The 20,008-nt window shown below is 40.3% G+C and overlaps 1 protein-coding gene across 1 annotated transcript in view; it reads right to left on the reverse strand.

Moving 5' to 3' along the window:
• Positions 1-20,008, reverse strand: part of f8 (coagulation factor VIII, procoagulant component) — a 96,223-nt gene that overhangs the window by 25,066 nt on the left and 51,149 nt on the right. Inside the window, exons 14-19 of the mRNA XM_072594968.1 lie at positions 16,743-16,911; positions 15,444-15,683; positions 14,927-15,155; positions 9,442-9,624; positions 6,608-6,724; positions 312-383 (exon numbers count right to left, since the gene is read on the reverse strand). Of these exons, the coding sequence (XP_072451069.1) occupies positions 312-383; positions 6,608-6,724; positions 9,442-9,624; positions 14,927-15,155; positions 15,444-15,683; positions 16,743-16,911 (1,010 nt within the window). The remainder of the gene's footprint in view (positions 1-311; positions 384-6,607; positions 6,725-9,441; positions 9,625-14,926; positions 15,156-15,443; positions 15,684-16,742; positions 16,912-20,008) is intronic.

The following is a 20,008-nucleotide window of genomic DNA, read 5'->3' on the forward strand; positions in this document are numbered from 1 at the left end:
ACAGGCTTCATGTGAGTGTCTTTTACACCTATCCAAAAAGGCAGGTTAAAAAGCCCAGATTCAAGTTCCACCTGCACCACAGGTGTGTCATAACATGTGTGGACTGGTTGATTATAAAAGAATAAGTTAGATCAGAGAGGTGGCGACCAGTTGGTTGTCTAGTAGATAGGTAATCCAGGCCATTTTAATTGTCCACTGTAGGGCTGGGAAAGTAAGACCGAACTCTCTCCTCCACCATTTCCCACCTACGTATGTCAGTGTTGAAGGTTCAAACTGGTCAAGTTAGAAGATTGCAATAAAGTTTTACTAACCTATATGTCCAGAAGCTGTGAGCTGTGAATCTGCTATTCTTCCAGTGGCCAGACCTAGGGGTACTCTGCAATCTGAAAGATGCAGAATACTGTTACAGTCTAACCAATTATGATATTTCAATCCAAGTCATGTTTTACTTGTCGATGAGAAACCATATATATTCGCAATATGATTAAAATTAATTTTTCTGGCATAATTCTGGAAACTGATTCCCACAATTAGGAAGCTTAATGGCAGTATCCACTCCAGTCAGGGAGTTAACAAATTTGTGCACAGTTACCCCGAAGGTGAATATGAACTTGTCACTCTTTTTGATGTCCAGAATCTGTTAATGCATGAAAGCATTCCATTAAAACAATTGTCTTTGTTTAGAGTATAGATGATCGCAATTCAGGAAGTGTTCAAACCAGACTTTCAACAGTCCTGAATGCTAAAGGCAAAAACTGTCTTGTAATCTGCCTTGACATCTAGTGGAATACTCTCAATTGAGGTAACAACATATGGGTTGTAAACACACATCAAACTTTCTGGTTTTGTATGACGAACAAACTACTGGCTGAAATATCAATGGTTACCACCAGGGAAGGTGTGCTTGTATAGCAGCATGTCAGTCTGTTAATCAATCTGTACGTTTTCCTAACTTTATCCTGTTCTCTCTGAAGAACCACTGTTGTCCTTTTATCCCAGTCCAATGAGAGTTTATGGTGTTAGCATTTACCAAAAATAAATAAATATTACTGCACAATTCCAATGTTTATTGTTGTCTTAAGTGCTTTAACATGTATGCACTCTACCAATGGTGAATTGAATAAACTTGTTTCTAAACAATTAAGCGTTTGATTGAAAATTCTGAAGTTGAATGTTCTTGTTATTTCTATAATTCCTTTATTTAGTTAGCTGCAAGTACAGATATTTCAACTATGCTGATGTCTTCTGGAATCTTGGGCTCTTTTATGTATCACTAAGCTGGACAAGTAGCAGGAAGATGGTCAGTGTTCAGTGCCTTTAATTGCACTCCATGATACTTCTGTGTCCATTTGGAATTCTTAATGCTATCCCTACCCCGATTGTCTCTGATCTATTGGCCTAACAGCTGAGAAGGAGGCCGATTGGCTGTTTTGAATGAGGCAGGTCCTTGCTCTGAAACTCATCCCATTGCATATCATTGGATTCTCCTCTGTTTCAAACATCTATCTACCTTTCCTTAAAAGATACAAATCTGTCTTTTCTCTGCACTCTTTGTGATGAATGATCATTCCTTAGACAAAGGAAGTTGTATTTCCCTCTTTACTGTGGTAAAATAATCTATAACTTTCCAACAATTTAAATTTTCTTTTAGCCAGGAAAAAAAATTCCATTGCTGGAATTTTGCGGAGACAGGCCAATTCTGATGGTCTTTATAAAAATGGTGGGTGCGTCTTGGATGCAGTTGTCCCACAGTGGGTCTTGTATCCAGATTTCCTGCAGATCCCATTTTTGATTGCAAGGGAAGAGACTGACGTTTGAATCACAAGCAGGAAACCAAACCTCAGAAAGGTAATTTATTACATATCTTAAATTAGAAACTTATGAAAATGTCATAGGTGTTGTGAAACTTGAAAGGGTTCAGAAAAGATTTACGGGGATGTTGCCAGGGTTGGAGGATTTGAGCTATAGAGAGAGGCTGAACAGGCTGGGGCTGAGGGGTGACCTTATAGAGGTTTACAAAATTATGAGGGGCATGGATAGGGTAAATAGACAAAGTCTTTTCCCTGGGGTCAGGGAGTCCAGAACTAGAGGGCATAGGTTTAGGATGAGAGGGGAAAGATATGAAAGCGACCTAAGGGGCAACCTTTCCACACAGAGGGTGGTACGTTTATGGAATGAGCTGCCAGAGGAAGTGGTGGAGGCTGGTACAATTGCAATATTTAAGAGGCATTTGGATGGATATATGAATAGGAAGGGTTTGGAAGGATATGGGCTGGGTGCTGGCAGGTGGGATTAGATTTGGTTGGGATATCTGGTTGGTATGGACGGGTTGGATCGAAGGTCTGCTTCCATGCTGTACATCTCTATGACTCTATGTGGACATTTGCTAGCAAGTCCAGCATTTATTGTAGATCCTTAATTATCTTTGAGAGGAAGTGAAACACTGCCTTTGTGAAGCTCAGTTGTCCAAACAATGTACTTACCCTACAGTGCTGTTCGCAGGGGAGTTCCAGCAACAGTGAAGGAACAGCACTATAGTTCCAAGTCAAGATGGTAAGTGGCTTGGAGGGGAACTTACTGATGGTGGTGTTTCTATGCATTTGCTGCCTTTGCCCTTCTGTGCAGTAGAGGTCAGAGATTTGAAACATGCTGCCTCTACCTTGGAGAGCTGTTGCAATGCATCTTGTGGTATACTGATGCCACTGTTATTTGATGATGGAGGGAGGGAACGATGAAGGTGTTAGGTTGGATGCCAATCAAGCGGCCCCTTTGTCTTGGAGGGTGTCCAACTTAATGAGTGTGTTGAAGCTGCACTAATCCCAGCAAATGGAGAGTATTCCAACGTAACCTTGATTTGAACCTTGTCGATGGTGGCTATGCTTTGGGGAATTAGGAGGTGAGCTACTAATCACAGAACTCCGAGCCTCTGACTTGCTATTCCACAGATTAGTTGAGCAAACAGTCCAGCATAGTCATTCTCATTGCATTGTATCTACAGTGTACCAGACATAAATCATCATTCTTGCTATGACCTGACCCAACTGCAGGACAGACCCACCAGACGTAGAAGTGGACTACAGTCAGAAGAGTGATGCCATTAGTCATTTACCTTTCAAAGGAGACTTCTGTCCACACATACATTTTCATTAAGGAATTGAATAGTGATCAGCTACAGGATCTTTGATTAAACTATCTCCTCCTTTAAAACTTAGTCTCTGAACAGTGGAAAGTCAGTCATCTACCATCCTGGTTGTGATCAGAAAACTAAGCATGACTCAGGATCAACAGTATGATCTTTAGTCATTATTACTAAGATAAAAATCTGAAGAATGATTGCTGATTCATTGTTCTTTGAATTAAAAATCACACAACACCAGGTTATAGTCCAACCAGTTTACGTGGAAGCACTAGCTTTTGGAGCACTCCTCATTCTTTAGGTGGTCGTGAAGGAGGAAAGGCATAAGACACAGAATTTACAGCAAAAGGTTATTCTTTCACGCAAGTAAAATGATATATTTAACAAACCTAGATTATTATTAACTCTTTCATTATTTACAATGGGTTATAGGTTTTGGTTCATTAATACATAAATCCCAGAACTTCTTTTAAGTCACATTCTCAAGATAAGTTAAGGGTTTATAAAAAAAAGTGACATCTCAGCTCAGGTAATGCATTAAAGGTGTGAGGTCAGAGTCTGTCTGTATCCCAATCTTGACTCAGACTGGTTCTATTTACAAACTATTATATGGATTGACTGTCTGCATTGACTGGTTGTATTTTTTGAGCAAAGTAGGATGTATCTGTAAATATAATTCTGCAAATACAAATTCGTGGTGTGTGTGTGTGTACGGGTCCAGTGGTGTGTGTGCATGTGTGTGTTGAGAGAGAGAGTGTGAGTGAGTGTGTGCATGTGAAAGAGTGTGTGTGCAAGCTTGGAAACGTGGATGTGTGACTGTGTTGGAGTTTAAGCCTGTGAGGGTGTTTGCATGGGTGGGTGGGTGAGTGTGTGGGGTGTATGTATGTGTGTTTGAGAGAGAGTGAATGTTGTGTGTGAGAGAGAGAGTGTATATTGGGGTCACCTGTAGTGTGACATGAATCCAAAATTCCGGTTGTGGCCATCCTCATAGCATCTGCTTGATCTCGCCAATGTACCCTGGCTTGTGGCAAGGTTACCCCGAGGCATGGTACATTGGCGAGACCAAGCAGACACTGTGAGGATGGCCTAAACTGGGACTTTGGATTCATGTCACACTACAGGTGAACCCACTACACTATGCATTCTCACACACACACATACAAGCATACATACACACACCTTCTTACATACTAACACATTCACGCAGACCCTCTCTGATACACTTGCACTCTCTCTCATACACGCACATATACGTCCCTCCACACTCACACCCACCCACGCACCCTCTCTCAGGCATGTACCCCATCACACACACACTTAACCAAGCTTGCACTCACACAAACACACACTCTCTCACATGCACTCACACACACACGTACACACTCTCTCTCTCCTGCCTGCGCACACACATATAAATCTATGGGGGGAATTTTATATTTGCAGAATTATATTTATAGATACATTCTATTTTGCTCAAAAAATACATAGCAGCAGGCAGTCAATGCAGACAGTCAATCCATATAATATTTTATAAATTCCAATTTGGAAATATAACCAGTCTGAGTGAAGATTGGGATACAGACAGACTCTAACCTCACACTTTTAATGCATTACCTGAGCTGAGATATTACCTTTTTTTAAATAAAACCTTAACTTATCTTGGGAATGTGACTTAAAAGAAGTTCTGGGATTTACATTATAGATTAGATTCCCTACAGTATGGAAACACGCCCTTCAGCCCAACAAGTCCACACCGCTCCTCCGTAGAGTAACCCATCCAGACCCATTTCCCTCTGACTAATGCACCTCACACTATGGGCAATTTAGCATGGCCAATTCACCTAATCTGCACATCTTTGGACTGTGGGAGGAAACCCATGCAGACACAGGGAGAATGTGCAAATTCCACACAGATAGTTGCCCAAGGTGGGAATTGAACCCAGGTCCCTGGCACTATGTGGTAGCAGTGCTAACCACTGAGCAACCGTGCCACCCAAATGAATCAAGACCTGTAACCCATTATAAAAGATGAAGGTCTTAACAACAATCGAGGTTTGTTAAATATGTCATTTTACTTGCATGACACTGTAATCTTTTGCTATAAATTCTGTGTCTAATGCTTTTCCTGCTTCACTAACAATCTGAAGAAGGAGTGACAATAGACAATAGGTGCAGGAGTGGGCCATTCTGCGCTTCGAGCCTGTACCACCATTCAACATGATCATGGCTGATAATCCTTAATCAGTATCCTGTTCCTCCAAAAGTGGCATTCCAAAAGCTAGTGCTTCCAAGAAAACCTGTTGAACTATAACCTGGTATTGTGTGATTTTTAACTTTGCCCATCCCAGTCCAACACTGGCTCCCCCACATCATTGTTCTTTTAAGATTCACAAAACAACTGCAATGTTTATTGTAACCTTTTAAGAAACCTAGATGGAATATGTAGATAATAAGCAGTGTTTCATCAAAATGTATTTACTGCTCTATCAAAACACTGCATTTCTCTTCCAGTGAATCTTGCAGTGAACCCTGTGTTATGAAGAAGTTGGTCATGCTCCATTAAAAACGCTGTGATTTTCAGATTCCTACACGTATGGGCTTGCTACTGCTCCTTTACCCTGCTTCAGCGAAACTTGCTGGCACGGGGAATGGAGGTGGAAACCTTGGAATCAAATCCTTTCTACCATTTTTAAACAGCTGTAGAGTCATCCCAATTCCACAAAAATCCAACCTAAAACCTCCCTTATTCTTGTCTGATAACTTCCAATCTTTTAAAACTGAATTTTAACATCACCACTAATTTAATGGTACTGCAAACTTTATTTTAACTGGCATGTTATGAACTGGCACTCTCAATAAACCAGCAAAAATGATATACCTTAAATGAAGTTTACTGTCCAATTATTATAGTTTTTTAAAATGTATTTACTTTAATGTAAATATACTTGTTCAATCGAATTGCCACAGAATATATTAACATTTGATTCAATTTCGAGTCAATTTCTCCTTAGATACTGCGATCTACCATAATGATGAGTAGTCAATTGAGGGTATGAGTGAGATAGTTTTATTTAAGGCAAATTGGTGAGGGTACGAGAGAGTAAGTTATGTTTAAGGCAAATTTGAGTTATTATTTATGTGATTTATGCTGTAAATAATGTACAGCAATGATATGTATACTCCCTGGTTGATGTTTCTATTAATAAATGTGTTTTTACATTGATTATGTTGACTTTTTGATTATCTGGAATATCTGATCAGCCTGCACACTCGTGATCCCATAGACACTGGTTAATAAAAAGACTGCTGTACTTGGAGTCTGGGACTTTCTTCTTGATTCCTCAGTCAGTTTCCTGAATCTATTCAGATAATTATTTGTGTCTTTTGCAATCTGTTAATTGATGTAGCAGTATCTAATTATTCTTTATGTATCTCCCACATCCATGATTCACAAAGGACAATAGTACTTACACGTATTGTATACCAGGAATATGGCTCGCATCCCTGCCTGTTGATGTTCAGCAGTCTCACAGTCCACAAGCCAATAGCCCACTTTAGTTGGAAGCATTTCAATTGTACCAAATGAACCTAAGACAATGATTATATTAAAGAAAGTTAATATAGAAGCAGAAAACTACAAAAAAAACTATTGGCCAATTACTTCAAGAAATAAGTGTTGTTTTCCTACTCTGATTTCCTCCTCTGTCCTGTTCTTCTAAGCCCAGGGCATAGTTTTCCTCTCATTCTTGTCCAAATTGTCATTATTTTTGTGTGAGTGTCTGAGCATTATTCAATCTGAAGGCATAATGTAACAATGATTGATCTTGTCCACCAGTGGCCGCATTTATTTTAAATGTGGGCCTCTTTGGCTTGGGCAGTATTTATTGTCCATCCCTATTTGTCCTTCATGCAAGCCAGACCAGGTAAGGACAAAAGATTTCTTTCCCTAAAAGACATGAGTGAATCAGATGGGTATTTCCTGCAACTGACAATATTTTTATGGTCATCATTAGATCCTTAATTCCAGATTTGTTATTGAATTCATATCCCGCCATGGCAACCTGGGTGGCCAGAACATTACCTGGGTGTTAGCGAGTTTTGAGAAGATTTGTAGCTCAAGTTGAGCTCTGGATATAAGTTTGCTCGCTGAGCTGGAAAGCTCGTTTTCAGACATTTCGTCACCATACTAGGTAACATCATCAGTAACATTACCTGGGTCTTGGGATTAATCGTCTAGTGATAATACCATTGGGCTATCACCTTCATTCCCAGCACCATTTGCACATGTTTATCTTTGGTAACTTCCATGAACACTGGAAGTCCAAATTTGGCTCACCTGCCATTGTGGTAATGATGATTTTAAGGCACAGGGAAATAACAAAATATTTAACACTGCCAATCTAGGGAAGCAAATGAAATGTGTAGAAGGTCAGCAATGTGCTATTAAGTATCATCACTGCTGTACTACAATGCTATGTTGCACGATGCCATATCATTGTGATCTGATGTATTGGGACCATTTTCCTGCATATGTTTAAGACAGAGATAAATAAACTACTTGTTATCTAGCATAGATGCTTGAGGAATAGACGACCTCATGTAAAAATTGACACTCAAATCTAGTTTAAACTCTTAGTGAGAGACAAAAAAAACTGTAGGAGCTGGAATCCAAAGTATATAAGCATGAGACTGGAAGAACACAGCAAGCCAGGTAGCATCAGGAGGTGGAGAAGTCAACGTTTTGGGTATAACTCTTCTTTAGGAATGGGTGTGGGGATGAGGGTAGCTGCAGATAAAGGATGGGTGGGGGAGGGGTTGGGTGGAGAGAGGATGGTGTGAACCAAAGAGTGATGCTGGGACTGGTCCTTGCATAAGGCAGAGTGTGGGTGGGAGGGGAAGATCTTCTTGGTGGTGAGGTATAATTACAGTTGGCAGAAGTGTTTAAGGATGATTCATTGAATACAGTGTTTCCCCTGCCTCTGCCATCCAGGCAGCCCTCCACCGCACCTCTTCCATTCCCTGCTCCACTGCTCTAAACCATCCCCCCAAATGTATTAAAGATAGGGCCACCTCTTGTTCCCACCTTACACCCCACCAGGCTCCCCATCCAACATATCCACCTGCAAGGACCGCTCCCTTCACCACTCTTTGGTCCACGACTCACTCCCCACCAACCCCCCCAAAACTGCTGGTACCTTCCCTTGCAACTGTTAAAGATGCAAAACCTGCAGCACACCATCCACCTCACCTCCATCCAGGTGAGGCAGAGGTTCATTTGCCTCTCTTCCAACCTAGTTTTCAGTGCTCCTGATGTAGTCTTCTCTACATCAATGAGATCAAACATCAGCTAAAGGCACATATTGCCAACCATCTCAGCCAGGCCCACAGGGGCCAACCTGACCTCCTAATCGTCACCCATTTCAGTTCCCTTCCCATTCTGACATGACCATCCTTGGCCTCCTCCATTGCCACAGCAAACCAGACCGTAAATTGGAGGACCAATACCTCATCTTCTGCCTGGGCAACCTACAGCCAGGAGGACTCAACATTGAGTTCTCCAATTTCAAATAACCTACCTTCCCATCTCATGACTTCCTTTCCAGTCCCTCCTACTCCCTTCCATTCCACTTATTGACCCCTCCTTCCAGCCACCAACCAAATTCATACCACCCATCAACCAACCAGGCCATACCCTCTACCTGTGTTCACCTATCCCTACATCACCACTCTGGCCCTCTCCTCACCCAAAACCCTTGTCCACCCACCTTTTATCTGCAGATCCCCTCAACCCTACCCCCAGTCCTGAAGAAGGGTTACACCCGAAATGTCGACTTCTCCACTTCCTGATTGTGCCTGGCTTGCTGTGTTCTTCCAGTCTCCTACCCGTCTACTTTTCTCACTTAAGCAATCAAAAAAGATAGCCTGAGATAGCATTTCCCTGTTGAATTCAAAAGAATGGATTTCATTTGCTTCAAATTCTGCTTGTCTGTGTCAACCCCTTCCTTTTGATTAGAAATTTGGTTTTAAAACCTCAAAGTTTACACCAGAATTTGTGGTAATGCTACATCGTTTAGCAAGCACAGAGAGGGGCAGACATTGCAGTTTACAGGAAATAACCATTTAGTATATCACAAGTGGATGGTGACAGAAATATATCTGTGGTTTAGACTCTTAGGAAATAGTAATTAATGTACCAAGTGAGCAGCGTAGAATACATCAGGTTGTCTTATGATAATTAGTGTTGTGTGTATTGGAGATTGCTACATGAAGAGTTGAAATCTGGAAGTTACATTTGAAGTACTTACCAGGGAATAGTGTGTAAACACCCATCCTGTGCTCCTTAAATCTTCTCACTATAAAAGGTTGGCCATGAAAATGCACTGTGTAAATATCAGCTGATCCACCCATGTTTATTAGATACCAGCGCACCAAGCGGTTCTGTGCCATTACCAGCCCAGGCAGACTTTCTGCCACATGCCCATTGATTGCTGCAAGAAAAATAAAAGACTAAGGAAATGTTGGTGGATCACTCTAAAATGCTTAATAGTCAAGCATCTTGGACATTCAACAATTTATACCATCTCTATTGTCTTTGATCCATAGAAAGCTGGCTAATCCCGGATGAATCGGATTATCTGACTTTCTTCTGTCCAGGGGGAAGGCATGCACCCAGTTGAAAATTACTCTTTTGGGAAAAAAATCAGAAACATCTGCCAACATTTGTAAAAGATGGCTTGATTTGCATCCCATCAACAAAGGACTACAGAAAAATGTTTAGCAACACTTATCTGGCTTCTTTGTGAAAGGCTTAAATCCTTTGTAGTAATTGAAAAAAAATCCTTGGTGAGTCCAAGACAAAATCCTCAGATTGAGGCTTCAGGCCTTGCTGATGTCAAGAATGGAGGTGGTCAAGGCCTGAAGATTCCTGCTTCCAAACCTTGTTCCTACTGTCAGCCATTTTGGCCAAGGTGAATTTGGGGAGTTGCTCCTTTGCATCATCCCCACCCAGTATGAGACAGAGAAGTAATTCTGATCATTAAGGCCCTTTCTAAAGTTAAATTTAGGAGGCCGACTGTGATATTTCAGTTAGATTCCCATTTCCTGTCTAGATTGTGGAGGGGTTGAGGAAGGGGATAGGGAGAGATGGTGCATATTGTTTGTTGAGGTGGGTACAGAGTATCATTCCAAGTCTTCCTGCTTGACTGGAGATGTAGCCAAAGGTCACTGTCTAAGATGTGCTTCCCTGCTTGTTCTAATACCCCTCTCGGGAAATCATGTCAGAATTACTGTGTATATTTGATCCCAAGATTTTCAACAATAATCTTAACTTTGCATGCACTGATTTTGTTTCTTTAGGCAAATCTGAGAGTAACTCTTCTTTATTGATTAGCTTTAAACCTTTAATTGCAATTGGTTGTGAAAGCTCTGTGAGTTAGAAGTATACATAATACATATCAGAGACCTTCCTTAATTTCATCCATTGCAAAAAAAGTTGTATTAAGCATGGAAGTCAAGAAAAATGTTATTTAAATCAATGGAACCTTTGGAGAACTCCTGAGTTGTGGTGAGTAGTTCAACATTGAGACCAAATCAAGGATAGGCATTCCTACAATCTGTTTGTCAATGGTAAGAATATTATAAAATATAGTCAATGTTTTGTTGCACTCTCTGAATTCTGACAGTCTGGAGATTCTTTTCCCTACTAGCACATAATGTTAGATGCAATCTCTGACTTTCAGAGCTGACTTGTACAATCTGTCCATCAAATTAATGAGAAAAAACAGGTTAGAATAGAAATGGAATGAATAAAAATATGAGAACAAAATGATCTATTAGAGATTTTTTTTAGAGTCATAGAGATGTACATCACGGAAACAGACCCTTCGGTCCAACTTGTCCATGCTGACCAGATATCCCAACCCAATCTAGTCCCACCTGCCAGCACCTGGCCCATATCCCTCTAAACCCTTCCTATTCAAATACCCATCCAGATGCCTTTTAAATGTTTCAAGTGTACTAGCCTCCACCACTTCCTCTGGCAGCTCATTCCATACACATACGACCCCCTGCATACAAGGTCTCTTTTATATTCTGAATTGTCTGTAGTATATTCCAATTGCTTTTGGCAGGCATATTGACATTTATGGGATTTGGTCACGATAGGCTTTTGTGGGTTAACCTCTCCACCTTTTTGGTGGGTTAACCAAGACATTGGTTTGGCGCATTTAGAATACTGTGTACAGTTCTGGTCACCACATTACCAAAAGGATGTGGAAGCTTTGGAGAGGGTGCAGAGAAGGTTTACGAGGATGTTACCTGGTATGGAAGGTGCTAGCTATGAAGAGAGGTTGAGTAGATTAGGTTTGTTTTCATTAGAAAAAAGGAGATTGAGGGGGGACCTGATTTGAGGTTTACAAGATCATGAAGGGTATAGACAGGTTAGATGGAGATAAGCTTTTTCCCAGGGTGAAGGATTCAATAATGAGAGGTCACGCTTTCAAGGTGAGAGGTGAAAAGTTTAAGGAGGATACACGCGGCAAGTACTTTACACAGAGGGTGGTGGGTATCTGGAATGCGTTGCCAGCAGAGATGGTAGAGGCGGGCACGGTAGATTCATTTAAGATGCGTCTGGACAGATGCATGTGTAGGTGGGGAGCAGAGGGATACAGATGCCTGGGAATTGGGCAACAGCTTTAGATAGTAGATCTGGATCAGCTCAGGCTTGGAGGGCCATAGGGCCTGTTCCTGGGCTGTAAATTTTCTTTGTTATCTTCTTTATCTATAACACTCAGAAGGAACTCAGATGTCACTTAAATAGCTTTGATGATAAAGTATCAACAGCTACATGAAGAAAAACATCTTTCAATATCCAGTGATTCAATCATGGAAATGTTTTTGGATTTTGGATTTTGGATATCTTAACATATTCTATAGCTGGATGCTTGCAGCAAACTGAAAGCTAAATTATGATGAATGAAGTAGAGTTCTAAGGAGATCTTAGTGAAGAGAAATAATGATCTGATGGCTGCACAATGCTTTGAACCTTAAGGATGTGGTATTGCCCCAAATGCTGAGAAATGCAAGCTGAAACAAGTATAGACTGACTCTGCTGACACAGCATGACTGTAAAGGGTACACTTCTTATGATGACTTCAAATTCGGTACAAATTTGTGGATGTGGCTGAGCCATTGATTCAAAATCTGCATGATTAAAGTATGGATAATAAAATAACTTATTCCAAGTTAATCAACCTGGAGAATTTTATGGTTGGTGGAGCTTGAATCCTTTTCAACTTTCCCCACAACTTGAAGTACTTATAGTGAAATGAGGAAAATGCTGGAGGAAACATTGTTACCAATCAACCAATGGAACTGAGGGATGGCAACTGCCATGGTTTGGGTGAAGCAATAGTTTGGAAATGGAGGACAGTCATGTAGAGTCAAAAGGGTGACGAGATGGCAGAAGGAATGGGCTAGTAGATAGTGGGATGGCATTGAGTGACATTGCTTGATAGAGATGTCAAACCATCCCAGCATCCACTAACTTATGTGAGCTGGGGGATGCAATGTGTACCACTATACTTGTTCTTGTTTAACTGGCCAGCTAATGTCACGCGTTACAGTGTGAATCATATACAATTGGGAACATAGGAATAGAAGTGAAAAAGAAGTAAAAGCATGCAACCCCTTAAACCTGTTTGGAGAGTCAATTACATTATGGTTGATATGTATCCTAACTCTGACTGCCTCATCCATCAATTCCCTTGGCCTCCAAAAAAATGATCAATTTGAGTTTTGAAATTATCAGTTGAGGAAATAGTTACCGCTTTTTATGGCAGCAAATCCTTTTGAGAGTTCCCGAGCATGAATTACTAAATGCTAGCATCCAAGTTCTGCGGGTAAAAGGGTTGGCAAATGGAATGTTGACCTTTATATCAAAAGTGAATGCAGTATAAAAGTAGGAAGGTTTTACTAAAACCATACACTAGTCAGACCACAGCTGGAATACTGTGAACAGGTTTGAACACTTATCTAAGGAAAATATATACTGCCATTGGAGGCTGTCCTGAGAAGGTTCACTCGGCTGATACAAGATATGGAGTTTAGAGGAATGAGAGGCAAAGTTATTGAAACTGAAGGGAACTTGATAGGGTAGTTTGCTTCCTCTTGTTGGAGAGTTTGGACATAATCTCAGAATAAGGGGGTTGTCCATTTAAAATAATGATGAGGCGGAATTTATTTCTTAGATTACTTACAGTGTGGAAATAGGCCCCTCGGCCCAACAAGTCCACACCAACCCAGACCCATTCCCCCGACACTATGGGCAATTTAGCACAGTCAATTCACCTAACCTGCAAATTTTTGGACTGTGGGAGGAAACCCACAGGGAGAACGTGCAAACTCCACACAGTCAGTCGCCTGAGGCAGGAATTGAACCCGGGTCTCTGGCGCTATGAGGTAGCATGGTGTTAACCACTGTGCCACCATGCCACCCATTTTCTGAGACTGTAGTGAATCTATGGCATTCTTTGCCCCAGAGGGCTATCAAGGCAGGACCATTAAGTACATATAAGGCTGAGATAGACAAGTTTTTAATCAGTGAGAGAATCATAGGTTATGCAGAATAGAGAGTAAAGTGGAGTTGAGGAATATCAGATGAGCCATGATCTCATTGAATGGTGAAGCAGACTCAATGGGCTGAATGGCCTACTTCTTATGGTCTTTGCATGAGGAAGTGTTTCCACCTTCTTTCTTGAATGCTGTGGCTCTGATTTTAAGGTTACATCTTCTCATCCCAGATTCCCTCACCAGCAGAAGAAATATTTTCTCTTTCTGCAAGTATCAGTATCTTTCAACATCTGTAAAGGTCAATTAAATTATACTATAACTTTCTATATTCATGAGATTACAAGTGTATTCTGTGTGTTCTGTAAATTTCAGATCAATCTGTACTGCATGCCTTCCAAAAGACCATACACAGACGTCAAATCCAATCAGTGTTGCAGCAAAACTCACCCTCAAGTTATAAAAGATAACATTTCATTCATTTCTTTGACCTTTCATTTTACCCATTACATTTTAGTGATATGTATTCGTGCCCCTTAATCTTCCCAGATTTTCTGTGTTCCTACTTTTTTCTATTTAAATGAAATGCAGATTGAATTACTTTTGGTCAAAATGTTTGATATCATACATACGATTGGTAAAATTAATAAGTCATAGTTTTGCCCACTCACTTCATATTTCAATATCTCTCCAATTTTATACAATTGTCGACTTACTTTCCTTCCAATCTCTATATCATCAGAAAACTTGAAATGTTTCTCTATGGCATTGTGAGTCATTTATAAATGTAAAGAAAACCATAAATTTCTTTGCAACACTACAAACCACTTCTTTCCGATTTGAGTGCACACCCAGGAACCAGGTTCACGGCCATCCATAAGTTGCTTTCAATATGAGCCTTAATTTTAGTCGACAATGAGTTGCACTTTAATGAGGTGCAAACTCCTGAGAGAATAGCTGTTCCACTCTGAGCACTGAACACTATAAGTAGAAACATTGTAAATGACCATGATTGCAAATAGATGGGATGTTTTGGCCAGATTGAAACAAGGAGACGGTAGCATTTTATAATCAAAGCTAGTTGATAGCTTGAGCCTTGTCTTCAGTGTCTGTTGAGGGGAAGTACAGGCATGATCCTGTGCTGGAATGCTCAACGGCAATCCCCTGCCCAAGCCAAACATTTTATATGCTGTCAAAAGCTGAACTCAGTTTATGGACTCTTACCGTGAAACTTATTGCTGTTTTGGAATACAGGGTCCTCAGCTCTGACACTACAAGGGTACTTGCAGAACGTTTTGATGTTGTCTTCCAAGTACCAGCTTTTGTTTTCATCAAAAGTCATGAAAAGCAAAGAGAATTCCTGAATCTTGAGCTTCCCACTCGAGATCTGGTGCAGCATCCCTCTTCTACAGATGATTAAAGGACCAATCAAACCTGTATGGATGTCTCGTTCCTGATTAGAAAAACAGCACAACGTAACTCTATCACAATACAACCAGCTTCATATAACACTTTAGATTTACAGCATCATACCTTCTATATTCAGCAGTATGAGGCAAGAGGTTATTTAAATGTGGTGCTGAAAAGTAGTAGAGTCAAATTTGGCTTAAAAGAGTTAAGTTAAAAATTTAAAAAGTAATTTTCCTAAAAATCCAAAGGTTGGAATAAGCCCAAAATTCAGTACATACCACAGAGAGCTCAACTCAACAAGAAATATTTGCAAACTTGGATTTTGCCTTACCGGGTTGACATCAGAATAATAGGTCCAGGCTCTGCAATCAAAGTCCTTATCGGTTGGTGCTGATCCCTTTGTTACATGCCAAATGTAAACCTTTGTTTTATTTGGGTAAACAATATCATCAGCCTTCCGAGGCCAGTCTATCACCTTCTCCTCTTCATATTTGTATTCAAATGGTAACTCACGGGGCACTCCATGAGTGTGAATGGAAAAAGGTCTGGAGGCCATATTCTTGAACTTCACCTGGACGTATGGAATAATTGTACATGAGGGAAAGGTGTAGCTTTCAAACTATATCTTGCTAATCTGGTAATTCTGTTGTCAGATTAAATCTTTTAAAGTTTGAATCTTGTTTTCCCTGAATAATTTGCAAGCACCTGTTTTCCTGAATTAGCATGTAAATCACAAAATCTTGTAAAGCAAAGCAATAATGGCAGCATGATTATTCTAAGTTGTGGTTTCCAAAAATAATTAGGCATCACCAGACTATAAAAATGGCAAGTGTTTGAATTGGGAAACAATGATTGATAACCAGAGAACACAGGCATAAGCTGATTGGTAAAAGAGCCAGAGATGACACAAGGAAATCTTTTTCGACATGAACTTTTGAATGCATGGTTTGATACTGTGTCGACAGATTAAATAGTAGTCTTAAAAGTAAATTTGGATAAATACTTTGAAGGAGAAAAATATTGCAGGGACATAGACAAAGAGCTGAGGAGCGGAATAACTGGATTTTTCTTTGAAAAACTCAGCAGAGACAAGATGCCTCCTTCTATGCAGCAGTATTTTATGATTCTTTTTGGTGAGCCACCTTGGTGCCTTTGCAAACAAACATTGTTTTAACTGGCACCCAAGAATTGGTGCTCTTGATAAACTGGCAACATCTTAAATACTGAAAGTTTGTTGTAGTATCGCGATCTGCTGAGGGCGCGTGTAAGAAGGCTCTCTGCTATTAAGTTTTATTTAAGGCAAAGTTGCATTATTATTTCAGTGATTTATGCTGTAAATGAAGTATAACTGTGGTGCATAGACTTCCTGCATTAAATTTCTATTACGTTGTCTATGTTTTTACATGATTATGTTGACCTCTTGATCAACCAGTATATTAAATATTTACCTGCACATTCTGAGTTCCAAGGCACATACATAAGTATCTGGAATGGAACTAATTGGATTGGTGACCCCCCCCGATGTCCATTTAATACGAAACTAAATTATGAGCCTAAATGTAGCCGTGCAATCAATTTACAAAATTTCGATTTAAATTCATATATTGTTTTTGAAAAATTGGTGACTCACCACAATGATATCATTGACCTCAGCACTGATAACAGGCCCAAGAATACCCAAATGTTCCTCAGCTTCTCCACGGACTTTGCGATGTTTAAATGTGTTGTCCTTGTATTGCAAAAATATTGCCTTCTTGAATTTGCTGCCGAGACCCTTCCCCTGTGATTGCTGTCTCTGCCTATATGAAATTGACATTAGTTTAATATCATAATGAGCTGATGATATTTATCTCAGAAACTGCAAAATATCAGTTTCTTGCAAATAGAATATAGTTCTGCATCCAGAAAGTAATACAAGTATTCAGTACATACTCAAAATGCCCGAAAAAGCAGATAATTGCAGTGCTTAACTCCTTAACTCAACAGATGCTGCAATACTTACTGTCTGACCAGACATGCATTAAATAACAGTAAAATAACATACCCTAAAACAAGCTCAGTAACTGAGGTGATGTCTCATAATCTCTTAAATAAAATGTTGATTGTTTTTTGTTTTAACTTCATGAATTATCGTTTTTGCTGCTTTACACCTTTAATCCCTCTGCATTCTCCAGTCAATAATCTGAGCGTGTTGCATCTGTATTTGTATTTGTTCATATTAGTATTTGTTCATTTTGTCAAAATAGTCCTTGACAGCTACAATGAAAGCATACTGCAACTCCTCTAGAATATCTGCTTCTTCCAGAGGGAAAATCAATTTAAGAAAACTCAGCAATACTTGGAAATGACTGGATTGGGTGTACTGGAGCCGCATTTTGTAGCATGCATGTTGAATCATGCCAGTATATGTCACACGCAATAAAAATCGAAAGAGCTGCTGTAATCAGAGGAAACTCCAGAAAATGCTGGAAAAACTTAGCAGGTCTGACAGCTTTTGTGAAGAGAAATCAGAGTTAATGTTTCAGGTCAACCCCAGGTTAGTTCTGAAGAAGGATCACTCAACCCAAAATGTTATCTCTGATTTCTCTCCACAGACCTGCTGAGCTTTTCTAGCAATTTCTGTTTTTGTATGTCATATGCAAGTTTTACTTGAATTTTCCCTACGGCTTTGCAACAACCTTCAAAACCTTCATGGAATTTCAGTATTGCTGTCAAGATCAATATTGATTGCCCATTCCAAATTGCCCCTCAAAAGGTAATTGTGAATCACCTATTTGAACTGTTGCAGTTCTGGTTGTGTAAATATATTAACAGTGCTACTACAGAGTGAATACCAGACTGTTGACCCAGCAACTGTGAAGAACACTATATGTTATTAGGTCAGGATGGTACCTTGATAGAAGTAGATTTGGAAGGAGCTTTCAAAGGACCCTTTGGTGAGTAGCAGCTTATGTATGGTACACTTTGTGCTAAAGGTGAAGTGAGTGGATTGGGTGCTGATCAAGCAAGCTGCTTTGACCTGGATGTGTAATATCTTCTAAATGTTTATGGAGCTTCTCTCCTACCATGCAAGTGCAGAATATTCTCCTGATTTGTGCCTTGTAGATGATAAGCAAGCTTAGGAATGTCAGGAGTTGTGTTGCTTGCTGCAGAATTCCCATTCTTCGACTTGTTTTATGTAGAATTTTATGCTTGTCCAAAGTTAAAAATCACACAACACCAGGTTATAGTCCAACAGGTTTATGTGGAAGCTTGTCCTGTTACATTTCCAGTCCCTGGTGATTCCTAGGTTGCTGATGGTGATGGATTTCGTGATAGTAATGTAATTGGGTGCCAAAGGGAGATGGCCATTGCCTGGTTGAGGTAGAGCATGAATGGTACTTATCATTTATGAGCCCAATCAGGTCTTGATGCATACAAACCCAGACTAGTTCAGTATATGAGGAGCTGTGAATGGTGTCGATCAGTGAACATCCCTCATTAATAAACTTATGATGGAGGGAAAGTCATTGATGAAGGAGCTGGATAGTTGGGCCTAGACACTATACTGAGGAACTGCTGCAGTGAAGCATTAATACTGAGATAATTAGCATCCAACAACCACAACCATCTTCCTTTGTGCTAGCTATGATTCAAACTAATGGAGATTTTTTTCCTTGATTTCCATTGACTTCAGTTTTACTATGTCTCCTTGATGCCACACTCAGTCAAATACTCTCTTGATATCAAAGGCAATCACTCTCAGCTCAACATTGAAATTTAGCTCTTTTGTTCATAATTGTCAAGACTGTTATGGTGTCTGGAGCTGAATGGTCTTCACAAAACAGAAAACTGGGCATCAGTGATCGGGTTATAGAGTCATAGATATGTACAGCACAGAAATAGACCCTATGGTCCAACTCGTCCATCCCAACTAGATATCCCAACCCAATCTAGTCCCACCTTCCAGCACCTGGCCTATATCCTTCCACGCCCTTCCTATTTATATACCCATCCAGATGCCTTTAAATTTATTAGCCTCCACCACTTCCTCTGGCAGCTCATTCCATGCATGTACCACCCTCTGCATGAAAAAGTTCCCCGTTAGGTCTCTTTTATATCTTTCCCCTCTCACCCTAAACCTATGTCCTCTAGTTCTGGACTCACCCACCCCATGGAAAAGATCTTGTCTATTTATCCTATCTATGCCCCTCATGATTTTACAAGTCTCTATAAGGTAATCCCTCAGCCTCCAACTCTCCAAGGAAAGCAGCCATAGCCTACTCAATATCTCCCTATAGCTCAATCCTCCAACCCTGGCAACATTCCTGTAAATCTTTTCTGAATCCTTTCACGTTTCACAACATCCTTCCGATAGGAAGGAGACCAGAATTGCATGCAATATTCCAGTAGTGGCCTAACTAACATCATGGGTATGGCCTCAACAGGATCTCCCAACCCCATACTCAATACCCTGATCAATAAAGGAAAGCATTCCAAACACTTTCTTCACTATCTTATCTACCTATGACTCTACTTACAAGGAGCTATGAACTTGCACTCCAAGGTCTCTTTGTTCAGCAACACTCCCTTACCATTAGGTGTATAAATCCTGCTAAGATTTGCTTTCCCAAAATGCAGCACCTCACATTTACCTAAATTAAACTCCGTCTGCCACCCCTCAGCCCGTTGGCTCATCTGATCACGATCCTGTTGCAATCTGAGATAATCTTCTTCACTGTCCACTACACCTCCAATTTTGGTGTCATCTGCAAACTTACTAACTATACCTCTTAAGCTCACATCTTAATCATTTATATGAATGGCAAAAAGTAGTGGACCCAGCACCGATCTTTGTGGCACTCCACTGGTCACAGGCCTCCAATCTGAAAAGCAACTCTCCACCACCTCCCTCTG

This window comes from Chiloscyllium punctatum, chromosome 25 (genome assembly GCF_047496795.1).
Source record: "Chiloscyllium punctatum isolate Juve2018m chromosome 25, sChiPun1.3, whole genome shotgun sequence".
Classification (NCBI taxonomy): domain Eukaryota; kingdom Metazoa; phylum Chordata; class Chondrichthyes; order Orectolobiformes; family Hemiscylliidae; genus Chiloscyllium; species Chiloscyllium punctatum.